General features: G+C 57.2%; 1 protein-coding gene across 8 annotated transcripts in view; it reads left to right on the top strand.

Annotated features, from left to right (window-relative positions):
- AGAP1 (ArfGAP with GTPase domain, ankyrin repeat and PH domain 1) overlaps nt 1-12,401 on the top strand; it is a 340,037-nt gene that overhangs the window by 256,273 nt on the left and 71,363 nt on the right. For 6 of the 8 annotated variants that reach the window (XM_081141778.1, XM_081141775.1, XM_081141781.1 and 3 more), the window contains one exon: nt 875-1,036. The exons of the other annotated variants lie outside the window; for them this stretch is intronic. In XM_081141778.1, coding sequence (XP_080997904.1) covers nt 875-1,036 — 162 coding nt within the window. The remainder of the gene's footprint in view (nt 1-874; nt 1,037-12,401) is intronic. 8 annotated transcript variants of the gene reach the window in all.

The following is a 12,401-nucleotide window of genomic DNA, read 5'->3' as shown; positions in this document are numbered from 1 at the left end:
AGTAACTGGCCTCACGGGAACGGGCGGTGTTGGGGGAGAGGCCAGCCCGCCGGGAATCCCTCCCCGTGTGCGCACACCCACAGCGAGACCTGCCGTGTGCGTCTCTGAGGGCCTGCGTTTCATTTCTAACACATCAGGGTAGCTGTGGGAAGAGAGAAGTAGGTGACTAAAATCCATGAACTCCCCACTTTCCTCTCCCCGGGGTCTCATCGTGAAAAGTAGAGAATGTTAAGCAGGAAGACGGTGCAGAAACAGATGCCTGGCTCTGAGTGGGGGGACGCACGTGAAAGCAAGGAGCTCCTCAGTGTCTATTTTCCTGCCTTTTTCCTTGATATGTAGTTGACAAGTCACGTTACAGCAGTTTCAGGTGTATTGCGATGACTTGATAGGTTATATACAGGGAAATGATCACCACAGTACCTCTAGTTACCATCCGTCGCCACAGTTACAGTGTTTCTTCTTGTGCTGAGAACTTTTAACATCTGTTCTCTTGGCAACTTTCAAATCTACAATATAGCACCATGAACTGTATGTTGTATCACATGCCTACTTATATTATGTATACTATGGTTGTATTAGCTATAGTGTATACAATAGTGATTTTATAACTGAAAGTTTGTACCTATTGACCACCCTGGGCCTCCCATATAGAAATCTCATATTATATATATTTTATACTCTATTATATACAAGAGCTAAATAGTGTGCTGGATGCCCTGGGCCTCCCACCCAGCAGCCTCCTGGGCTATGTATTGTGTAACATATGAAATATCCAGGAGCGCATTCTTTGTGGGGCTGGTAGGACCTGGCGGGAGCGTGGTTTTCCCTCTTGGGGCGCTAACGCAGCTCTGTTTTCCTTTCCGGTCCGGCGCAGACACGGGGCTGGGCGACTCCGTGTGCTCCAGCCCCAGCATGTCGAGCACCGCCAGCCCCAAGCTGGACCCGCCGCCGTCCCCGCACGCCAACAGGAAGAAGCACCGGCGGAAGAAGAGCGCCAGCAACTTCAAGGCCGACGGGCTGTCAGGCACCGCGGAAGGTAGGTCCCCGGCCCCGGACCCGAGAGGCAGCTGGTGCTCCTCGAGTCTGTGACGTCCCGGCCCTGAGCCACACAGCAGCAGTGCCGGGGCCCCTGCGGTGCTTCCCGGCCACGCGCTGGCGCGAGCGGGCCCTCGGGGCGCCCCCGCCGCCCGCCGATGCTGGGCGCGGTCCCCAGCAGCTGTCTTGCCTCCGGGCAGCTGGCGCCGGCAGGTGGTGGTCACCCGCAGTCAGTTCTATGGTTTTCTCGGCCACCTGGGCCGACAGTGTCCAGGCCCTCGGAGGGGGCCACGCTGTCCCACCTGATGGAGGCGAGGCCCTCCTGGTCCCCGAATCTCCTCTCACGTTGGTAGACAGTTCCCACGCCACGCCCTCCCGCCAGAGCCCGTCCGCGTGTCTCCCGTGGCTCCCTTACTACCCGGCGGCCACGGCTCGCGTTGAACCTCTGACTTGCGGAGTCCTCGCTTCATTCTCTGTGGGGCCCGATGCCACCTTCCTGAAGCAGCTCCTTCTGGGGGCTTTACAGGGTTTTTCTTTACACAGATACAAGTGGGGATCCCCACACACACACGTGCACACACATGCACACGTGCCCATCCCATTAGGAGAGGCGGAATTAGTGCAGTTTTCGTAAGCAAGTTAAAGCTACCTCGAAAGAAAATGAAACTCCCAGACGCTGGTGGGGTTTTAGAGGATCCCGTTTAATTTTAATCATGAGGAAGTATTTCCGTTTCTCTTCTCTGTGGGCGCTGCGACCATCAGTGTTGTCTGTTGCCCGAGCTTGTGCTGAGAGGTCTCAATTGCAGGTATAAAATGTTTTATAGGAGACGTCATAAAGCAGTTGAATTTTACGGGGTTTGACATACCCCATTGCAACAAATGACTGCATTTAATTCTCTCCAGAGTATGACGGAAATAAGATTCCACTGGAGTCAGCTGGGCCCGACCGAGCTCCCCGGTAACCGTGGGGTCATTGAGGGGAGTGACCTGCAGGACTGTGCCCAGAGCTGTGGGTGCACTGCAGGGGTGGTTGCAGCCCCAGGGGTGTGGTGGGGGAGAGGAGGCGGTCAGGAGGACCCAGAAACAGCTGTCTGGGAAGACAGACCTGTGGCCTTTAACTGGGGACATACCCAACCTGAGGTGACCGAGAGGACGAGGGAACCCAGGGAAGGCACCCGACCTCCCTCTCCCCTGCCTCTGGTCTCCTGTTCAGAGGATGGAAAGACAGACTGACTTGTCCCTGACGGTCCCAGTGGGTTTTATTGGGACCGATGGGTGGAAGCCTCAAGGGGGTGGACTTTGACTCAGATACTGGAAGGAAAACTTACAATTGCCGGGGCCGCCCAGAGAGCCGAGGGGTCCTTGTCCCCTGCGGGGGCGTAGCCCTGGCTGCACCATCGTGGTGGAAGGAGGGTTGCAGCAGGGACCCCGGTTTGTGGCCAGAACCAAGCTGAAGGACACATGCCCGCAGCACTCGGGCAGCGCCGTTCTGCGGACCGTGAGCGACGTGCCCTTCTAGCACCCTGTCCGGACTGTGACACTTTCTCGGTATCTTCCCATCCGGAGTCCAGCGGCGAGGTTACCGCAGCCGAAACGGAACAGCGGTCCCCGCAGCCCCGCCCGTGGCCCCGTGGCCCCCGAGCCTGGTGGCCCCGTGGCCCCGTGGCCCTGGTTAGTTGTACAACATTCGTGCGGGTTTGCGTCGGGGCTAATTTCCCTGCTCCCCGGAGAAGAGGCGGAGGTGGAGGGAGGTTAGGTGACTTTCCTGTCCAGGGTCAGCTGCTGGTAGGTGACAGAGCCGCCGCCTCATTCTCTGCCTCACACCCTCCGCCGGGCAGAAAGTGCGTCTTCGAGGTGCGCGGAGCCGGGGGCGGCGCCTCCTTGGTGTCCTCAGGTTCCAGGAGCAGACGGGAGCTTCGCGGGGCTCCACGCCCCCGGGTGGGGTAGCCCAGGCCTTTCCTGTGGGCCGCGGGGCAGCCTGTTGCCCCAGGCCTGTCAGACGGGGGGTTTGCGTGCGGAAATCCTGTCGTGGTCTTTTCTCGTGTTTTTTCCTCCTGGCGCTTTGTCCTGAAGGTCTCGGGAGGGACTTGTTGTAGCTTCGTCACCACCAACAATCCCTTGGTGGTTCGTCCTGGGTCTTTGTTGAACCGCTGTGTCCTGTGGGTCCCTGGTGGGTACTGAAATATTACCTTGTAGCGGGAACATGGCAGACCGGGCTCGGTCCCTTACGGCGGAAAACGAATTGCCCGTGGCCGAGCCATCAGAGGTGAGACCCGAGCCTGTTTACAAATTTCATTAACTCCGAGGGGCGGAGGTCAGCGTGGACTGGGGCTTCCCTGTGCTTTCAGGGGGGACATCACGCGTCATTTTATTCTTTCATCCAATATCAAGCAGCCCGCACACAGGGAGCGCCGTGCGTTTGGCTCCGTGGGAGACACCGGGAATAAAGCCCCGTCCCTCTCTGCGCCCCCCCCCCCCGCGCTCAGGCCTGAGACGAGGCCCCCCGGGTGGGCCCTGGGATTTCAGGGAGAACGTGGAGAAGGCCTGGGTGGCTCAGGGGCAGGACAAAGGCCCACCGGGTTGTGGAAGTTAGGGGAGCCCACCTGCCGTGGGACTCAGTCGTATATTCTGCAGGTGGGGTGCGCACCGTCTTACGGAACAAAGCGCTGCAGGTGCCCCAGCAGGTGTGGCTCGGCTGGCCGAGCGTCGCCTCGTGCACTGGAAAGGTCCCTGGTTCGATTGTCCGTCAGGGCACCTTGTCAGGTTGTGGGTTCGATCCCCGGTCAGGGTGCGTGCAGGAGGCAGTTATCGATGTTTCCCTCTCACGTCGATGTTTCTCGCTCTCTCCCCCTCTCTCTAAAATCAGTAGAAATATATTTTAAGAAAAGAAAAATGCTACAGAAAGCATCACATTTTCATTCGGCGTCATCTGTTCACAACAACTTTCAAACACCAGGGGTGGCGGTAAAATCAGCCGCAAACCGAAGTTTTGTTTTCACTTAGACACGAAGAAACAAATGCTGCTGTTCTTTACTTTTTTATTAGTTATTTGACGTTTTGGAAGGGCCTTGGGAGAGAAAGAGAAAGAGTCGCGCATGAGGCGTTGTGCAGGTTTATTTCTCCTTGTTTGTATGATGACACTTATTACAAGAAATCGATACGCGGGCGCCTTGCAGCTCCGTGAGGCTGGGTTTCGTTGACCGTCGCGCAGTTTGGGGCATCGCTGGGTTATCTGGGGATCTGCACATCGTGACAGGGAGGGCATGTGTTTCTTTGGTTATTTAAGTCTCATCACCACAGTGTCCTCTTTGGGCACAGTTAACACAGTGCTCACTGCGCGGCGTGTGCCCTTCACTGGCGGGAAGTCGGGGCCGAGGAGGTACCTTGTGGTTTCTTGTTTAGTTTTGTATTAGTCAGAGGTTTGGCTGGAGCGGGAGGGCGGGGAGGTTTATGAAAGCTCTGCCGACACCACCCCCATGCAGCCCTCCTGGATTCCTCCTGATGTTTGCACACTTGCCAGCACGGCAGCTGCCGTGAGCGAAAGGAGAGGGAACCAGAAGCCTCCGCAGTCGACTCGGTGGAAACCCCGCAGCCCACAGTGGTTTTTGGTAGCGGTCGGCCTCCGTCATTGAACCTCCTTGTTATTAAGCTCGTTGGTTAGTGCACCTGCCTAATTGAGCTCAGCAGGTAATTACAGTGAATGTGAAAAACCGAGAACCGGAGGCTCTTCCCGGGAGGTGACCCTCACCCCCGGCAACCTGGGAGCCGGGAGGCCGGCCGGGTTTCTCTGCCCCGGAGCTGGAAGGCCTGGGAGGCGCCACGGACGCGGGCGGACTTGCCGGCTGCCCGCGGACCAGGTTGTTTTCCCAGGGAGAGTGTCGGGTTGTACCCGCAGCCTCCGTGAGAGCGGACGTGCCGGGGTTGAGTAGATCCGGCTGACTGAAGACACTGACATCGTGGACGGGGCACAGCTGACTCGAAAGCCGTCCTGCGGGGAGAGTCCATCCGGCACAAACACACACGCGCCAGCAGCAGGAGCGGGTCTTTGTGGGAGCCAGCGGGTCGGAGATAAACAAAGATGAGTCGGTCACAGCAGGGGCGGCCGGAACAGAGGACTCCCATCATGACAGCCGATGGCGCGGAGAGGATTTTCGGTAATTTTTTTTTTTCCCTTTCAAAGTAACACACGAACGAAAGAGTGAGATTCAGTTCCATGAAAGTGCATTGATCACCTGCTGCATGCAGGAGCCCTGCCCGGGCCGCTTGGGAAGGGAACTGAAAATCAACAAGCGACAAGCGCCGCCGAGGGTGTGAGAAGGGAACCCCGGTGGGCGGCTGGCGGGAGCGCAGACTGGGGCAGCCACTGGGGGAAACTGCGTGGAGCCTCCTCAGAAAACTAAATACAGAGCTGCCTCACGACCCAGTGACCCCACTTCTAGAATATACCCTAAGAATCCTGAGACGCTCATCAGAGAGAATCTATGCTCCCCGATGTTCATAGCAGCGCAGTTTACAACAGCCGAGATCTGGAAGCAGCCCACGTGCCCGTCAGGAGCTGATGGATGAAAAGCTGTGGGACCTTCACACCAGGGAATACTACGCAGCTGTAAAGAAGAAGGATCTCGTGCCCTTTGGGACAGTGTGGAGGGACCTGGAGAATATTATGCTGAGTGAGATAAGCCAGGCAGAGAAAGACAAACATCACATGATCTCGCTCATACATGGAATCTAAAGAACTTAATAAACTGATGAACAGAATAGATTCAATGACATGGGAGCAGGGATCAGACTGAGGAATCTCAGAGGAGGGTGGGTGGAGGGGAGAGAGCAACCACCTGGCCTGTGGGTGGACACGGAACCACTGAGCCACACCGGCCGGCTCACGGCCCTTTTCTTGATGCTCTCAACACGTTAGAGCTGTCAGGCTGTCTGCACGTCACGTCGGCGATGAAATTCAGGCCGAGTGTGATGGGTGGGGTCTGCTCAGACCAAGGTCCCGTCGCCAGGAGAGGCGGGGCCGTCCCGTGTGACTGGCGTGTTCCCCACTGTCCTGATGGCCTGTGTCCGTGTTCTGCTTTCACCTTGCTGCCTGTGCTGGGGCCCAGTCAGTACAGGATGCAAACTGAAACCAGTGTTTAGGGGGAGAAAAAAGTGCCGATGTGTCCAAATCTCACACTGTCCCCGAGACACGTAGGTCCAGGGGCTTCAGGAGGGCCAGGCGCTCGGGGGCTTGTCTCAGCCCTGCCGGCCGAGCAGCCGCCTCTGTCCCTCCAGCCCTGGCCACGCTGAAGCTCCCCCGAGTCTCATTTCCCACCCAGAGGAGGCCCGTTGCTCATCCTGCGGATGCGAAACACACCGAAAGGAGATGAACCCTAAACGCAAGGCCTCCCTCTCTGGGAAAGCAGCTGGGCAGGTGGAAACCCTGAAACACCCGTGTCCCGGTCAGCTCGGCGGCCGCAAGGATACCAGCCCCGGCGGCGTAGACAGCAGGCACTCACTCCCCACGTTCCGGAGGCTGAAGTACAAGGTCGAGGTGCCGGCCCGTTTGGTTCCTTGCGCAGACCCCCCCTCATAGTGTCCTTGCGTGGCCTTGCCTTGGTGTGTGAGGGGAGAGGGTGACCTTCCTCTGCTTATAAGACCACTAACTGCGTCCCGAGGGCCCCACCCTCAGGACTTTATCTAATGAGGCCCCATCTCTACATACCACCACATTGGGGTCAGGGCTTCAGCAGATTAATTGGGGAGCACAGACCTTCGGCCCAGAGAAGAGCGTCGCTTCCTGCGCCTGTCTCTGGGGTCGGATGCGCCCACCCCACAAGGGAAGGAGAGATTTCAGGGACTCGGCCACTCACCTCGAGTCTCCTCCCGCCCCGCCCGCCCCAGAGCCGGGGCCCTCGTAGGGATTCATCGTTAATGAGCTAAGGGAGCCCCACCGTTGGCTCAGGGCTCGCAAACCTGTGACCTCGTCGCATCCCTCAGGCAGCCGAGCCGTGATGGCAGGTGGGTGGTGGCGTCTCCGTTTCCACAGGTGGGGAGAAAGGTTTAGTGAGGTGACATAGTCTGCCCAGCGTCAGCAGGTGGGTGCAGGTTCGGGGTCTGTGTCAGGCCTCCAGGCCTCGGGCCTCTGCACGTCTCGCCTGCGCCTCCTGGGAAGGGCTTGGGCCTGGCTGTGGAGAGGAGCCTGCGCAGGGCGGGGCTCCGGGCCCCTAGCTGCCCGCGGGGAAGCCGTGCCCGCCACTCCCCAGTGTCGCCCTGAGGACTTGGAAGCAGTCATTCCTGTGCCAGTTTTGATCCCAGCCTCTGTCCCCAGGGTCCCTGTGGTGGCCTGGCTTCCTTCTGTGCAGACAGTGTTTTTCTTCTCGTGTGTGTGTCCACGTGTATGTGTGTCCACGTGTATGTGTCCACATGTATGTGTGTCCACGTGTATGTGTCCACGTGTATGTGTGTCCACGTGTATGTGTCCACGTGTGTGTCCACGTGTATGTGTGTCCACGTGTATGTGTGTCCACGTGTATGTGTCCACATGTATGTGTGTCCACGTGTATGTGTCCACGTGTATGTGTGTCCATGTGTATGTGTGTCCACTCGCACGCACACACGCTCTGGCCCAGTCTAGCTCCACTGCCTCCGCTCCTGTGCAGACAGAACAGGCTGGATTAGGGGACACGCGTGCTCCTGTCTGTTACAAGGGGACGCGTCTCTTGAAACTTTGTGAACTTAGGGACGTTTAACTCAGATGCTACGAGCCTGAGTTCTTGCGTTTGCCGTTTTGGGGGGACGAGGGGGGCTCAGCAGTTTGATGATGGAGGGAGAAGGGGAGTGATGGGTCGAGCCCCCATCACCTCAGAGCCCTTCGTGCCGACGTCAGTGTTAATCAAACGCCTGCCAGCCGGCCGCGGTGCTCGCGCGTCGTCGGGGCGTATGGAGGGCCCTGGAGCGGCTGTGGCCGAGACAGACTTGTTTATCTAGTCGTCTTTGCCGATGTCCCCCTGCCGTCCCCTCCGCCTCCTCCTCAGCTCAGACATCGGATGGGCACCGGGTACGGAGCCCGGGGTGTGATCAGCAATGAAAGGAGCGCGTCCCTTGAAGACCCCGGCGGACACCGCCGCTCACACACACAGCACGACCAGGGCTGCTTTGTACGCGGGACACGGCGGAAACTGGCCGTCTGTCTGGGCTAATGGGCTTTGCTGCCGTATGAAAATCTCTCCGATGGTTGGATTCGGCGGCTTCACACCCGAGCGCATGAAACGCGACGTGCGCACAGTTTAATTCCGTTTAATTTTTTTTTTTTTTAAGGGGGGAAAGGAAGCGCAGGGCGAATGTTTTAGTTTCTCTTAAGCGGATTCCTCTCTGCTGTTTCTTGAAAGCGGCTTTCTAGTTGCCACACGGGGATGTGATCATTAACTGCCGCCTCGCCGCCTTGCAGCCTCTGCGTGCCGCAAAACACAAAAAAAAAGGGAGAGAGAGGGGAGACCGGGGGAGCTTGTGAAGTATGACTTCCTTCCCAAGACTCATTGCCCGCGATTCGTGCCGCTTGACAGTAATGATCTTATTACGGCACTCTGGACCTTGAAGAGATTTCACGAGGAGAGGGAGAGGACGGGGCTCCGTGTAATCAAGTGGCGCTGAATATGCCACGCGGTTTTGATCTCACACTGATTGGGCACAGTTTTAGCCCATCTTCCAGTCAATTACGCGCGGCCCCCGCTCGCCGAGGAGGGTCGGGAGCCTTGATGGCTGCTGTCTGGCTCGGGCGGCCAGCCAGGGCTGTGACGAGTCGGCCGCACCGCCGTTGCGGGATGAGTGCTTTTTAGTGGGAATTGATCACCTTTCTGCGGGTTTTGCTTAATAGCAAACCGCCCCTGGAGGGGGCGGCCGGTGAGAAACGGCTGCCTCGGCCGTTGGCAGCGCCCGAACTCCTCGTCGACTCCGAGGCCCCCCCGCCTTCGTCTGACTCCTAACGACAGGAGGCCGGGCGGTGCGGAAGGTGCCCCGTGGCCGCGGCCTTCGAGCGCGCAGGTTGAGCGCCGAGGGCAGGCTGGAGCGCGTGACCGCCGTGGTCAGCTTCCCACGTTAATTAATCCGGGGGGAGCTCTGAGCTTCAGGAGACGGACCTCTGTTGGCTCGTTCCACCTACACACAAAAAACAAAACACATGAATTGTTCGGAGATATTTTCACCTGCAGGACAGTAGGTGCTGCTTCCAGTTGGCTGGTCGTCCGCAGGAGCCGTGGCCTGTGGAGCAGACGTGGCTGTGGCCACGGCCATGGCCGTGGCCGGGTTCGGGCTCACCCCACCTCCCTGGGCCCGAAGGGCTGTGACAGTTCCTCCCGTTCTTTCCCTCCCTCTATTGATCTAGAAACCTAGTGATATTTGAAAAGGTGGGATTTTTTTCCTACCAGAACGATGGCTTGATAACTACCCATCATGAAGCTCATACAGTTAAGGAAATAATACGTCTAGAAGAGAAAACTGAGATGAACCAAGGTTTTTTCATGCATCACATTACACTCTTAATTCAGGTCCCTGGCGCGTGGACTCAGCCGGTAGGAAAACTCCCAAGTCCTTTTTAACGTTTGTGTGCAAAACTGAGGACTTTGACACGCAAAGCAAAGCGATCGGTGGGAGACGTTTCCAGAAATCTATTCTGAATCCACCAATAATGGGTGCTCGGTGACCTCCGGTTACTGAGGTGCCGTAAGGGAGGGGAACCCCGGCGTTTCCCCACTAGGAACCTCAGCGGCCTGATCCGACTCCCCCTGACGAAGCGAACCGGCCGCTGGGCTCTTACTGGGTTTTCCTTTGGCTCTTTCTTGCTCCCTGCAGGTGGAGATAGCCCTCGTCGGCCGCTCTCTGCAGGAGCCGCGGTGTGCGTGCTGCAGGCAGGGCTGCGAGACAGCCCTGGGGGGAGTCTGCCCGAGCCCCGACTTTAGGGGGAATTCACCGGACGCCCTGACTTTATGTTGTTACCCTCTCCCCCCCCAACACACATACGCACACAGAATTTTTTTCCCCTCAATTTTATGAAAATAAAGCGTTTTCTAGCACAATTGAGATTCAGTGATTAGGCCCGGACCGGTGCGCTCCGTGGTCAGAGCGTCCGTGTGCTCACCGAAGGGTCTCTGGTTCTACCCCCGGTCAGGTCAGGGGCACATAGCGGGGCTGCGGGTTCGCCCCCTGCCCCCGGCCGGGGTGCTTGCTAGAGGCAACCAGCCTGTGAGTCTCTCTCGCATCGATGTTTCTCTCTCTGCCCCCCCCTCCACTCACCCTGAAAAAGTAATGGAAAAATATCCTCAGGTGAGGGTTAACAAAAATAAATAAAAAAGATTTAGTAATTAGTCTTTAAAAGAGAAAATCAATCACGAAGCAGAAAATCAGAATTGACCACCTATTAGCAATAATCCCCGCAACCCATTATCGACTCCTTTCTGCGCGTCGGCCGCGGTGATTAAACCCCGTGTGTCCCCTTGTCACCCTTGCTGCCGTCTCCTCAGCGACCGTCCCGCCCCCCCTTCGGAGGCCGTGCGTGTCTCTACCAGTCCCCCCTCACGCCAAACCTCGGCTTCTCTCGGGCTTCCTAGGGATTGGATTCAAATAAGATGAACGGTTTTATCATGGCTGTGAAAAGGCTGTTTCCTAATTTTAATAAGTTAACACCTTAGCCGTGAAAACCTTGTCACTTTACCCGTGGCTGTGTCTCAGTAGGTTGACAAGGCGTGTTTTTTACAACAACTAGGAAACACCAAATCCGCAGCGAGCCGGTGGTTCTCGTGTTAAAGGCCGTGACTTCAGGAAGCTGGCGCCGGGCGACGCCCTGTTCGCGGCCGGGCGCGCCCACCCGAGCCGGTGAGCCCGGGGCTCACGTTCAAGGGGACGAGTCAGTGAAGGTGCGATTCCATCGGTGGGCGCAGAATACCTGTGGGTGTACACCCAGGGGTCGGGCAGCTTCTTGCGGGACCTCGGATTCCCTCTTTCCTACGACGCCGTCTGGCGCCCGTGTTCCCTCGTCCATAACGTGGAGTCGAAGGAGCTCCTGCACTGGAGCGAGTCAACTTTGGGCTCCCTCTTAATTAGAAAAATACAGGGTGTCCAAAGAAATGTATACATATTTTTTGAATAAAATCAGTGTTTATTAACACACAGCTCATTTTCAAAATTTAAAAGGATCTACAGAAATGGTATTTTTATTTTTGTCAACGCCTCTTTTCAAACCGATGGCTGTTCTGGCCCAGGCCCTGCTGACAGCGGGAAGCGATGGAATCGCCAACGTCACGGACCATTTCGTTGGGGGCTTGTGCGCCCTCAGTGCGTCCACTGTTGCCGGTTTTGTGCCGTAAACTTGATCTTTTCCGTATTCCCGTAAAAAAAGGTCTAGGGCCACTTGAGGATAAATTTTCTTTGTTCAAAGCTTACTCTGGCTTCGCTCATTATTTCAAATCAGTTAAACCTGAAAAGGAGTGAAAATTAAGTGAGTTACCAGCTGTTAAAATGTGTCTGCACTTTTGGGGGGACACCCTGTATAGGACGTTAACTTGTTTTTAACTATTTTCTGTTTTTCTTTTAAAAAACCCTAATAACGTTAGTGGAAGCTTCCCTTTATTGGTACGGCGCCCTGTCCCGTCTCTGGAGTCAGCCACGTGCTGCCTGGAACTGCTTGGGGACCCGGCCGCCTGCCTCTCCGGCCAGGAGCCTTCCCCACGGCAGGGCCCGAGCGGGCGGCTGGGCATTTCTCACCGTTTCCGTTTCTCTGCAGAGCCCGGCGTTTCCCGTGGTCTCGGAGACGCCGGCGTCTGTCCTATAACTTTCCCGTAATGCGCGGCCCGGTGGGGAAATGGGATCTTAAGGACAAGAGACGGTCATTCCTCTTCTCTGCCCGCGTCACTCTGCCAGGATGAGCTCTTCACGAGTCACTTCAGAATGAGAGGCTCAGCGTCCCTGCCCCTTTGTTCGCTGCGTGTTTATCGCCGCAGCCCAAGCCCGTTTCCACGGCCGGGTGTCACCGTCACCGCCTCAGCTCTCATCGCCCAGAGGACCTTCCCGCGGGCCATCCCCGCTGCCTGGTGAAGGCTCCTTCGGGCGGGGCGGTGGGGACCCCCGATTCCCCGGCACCTTCGCCTTCATTGGCTGTGAATTTGGGGTTAGGTCTTCCTTCCCGGGGTGCATCCGACTGCTGGTGACTCCAGGTTCTCACTTCCCTCCACAGCTGTCGAGGTGTTTCTGGTTTTTCTGTTCTTCAGAGTCGCAGCCCCTGAGGCCTCCCGTCCCAGATCCTTCGGGTCAAGTCCCGGGATTGGCATCGTTAGTAGTAAACGCTGACCTCGGGTAGACACCCTAGACCCTTACAGCCCGTTACCTCCAGGCCC

Source organism: Miniopterus schreibersii, assembly GCF_964146895.1.
Source record: "Miniopterus schreibersii genome assembly, chromosome: 7".
NCBI classification, from domain to species: domain Eukaryota; kingdom Metazoa; phylum Chordata; class Mammalia; order Chiroptera; family Miniopteridae; genus Miniopterus; species Miniopterus schreibersii.
This window is presented reverse-complemented; position numbering and strand designations above follow the sequence as displayed.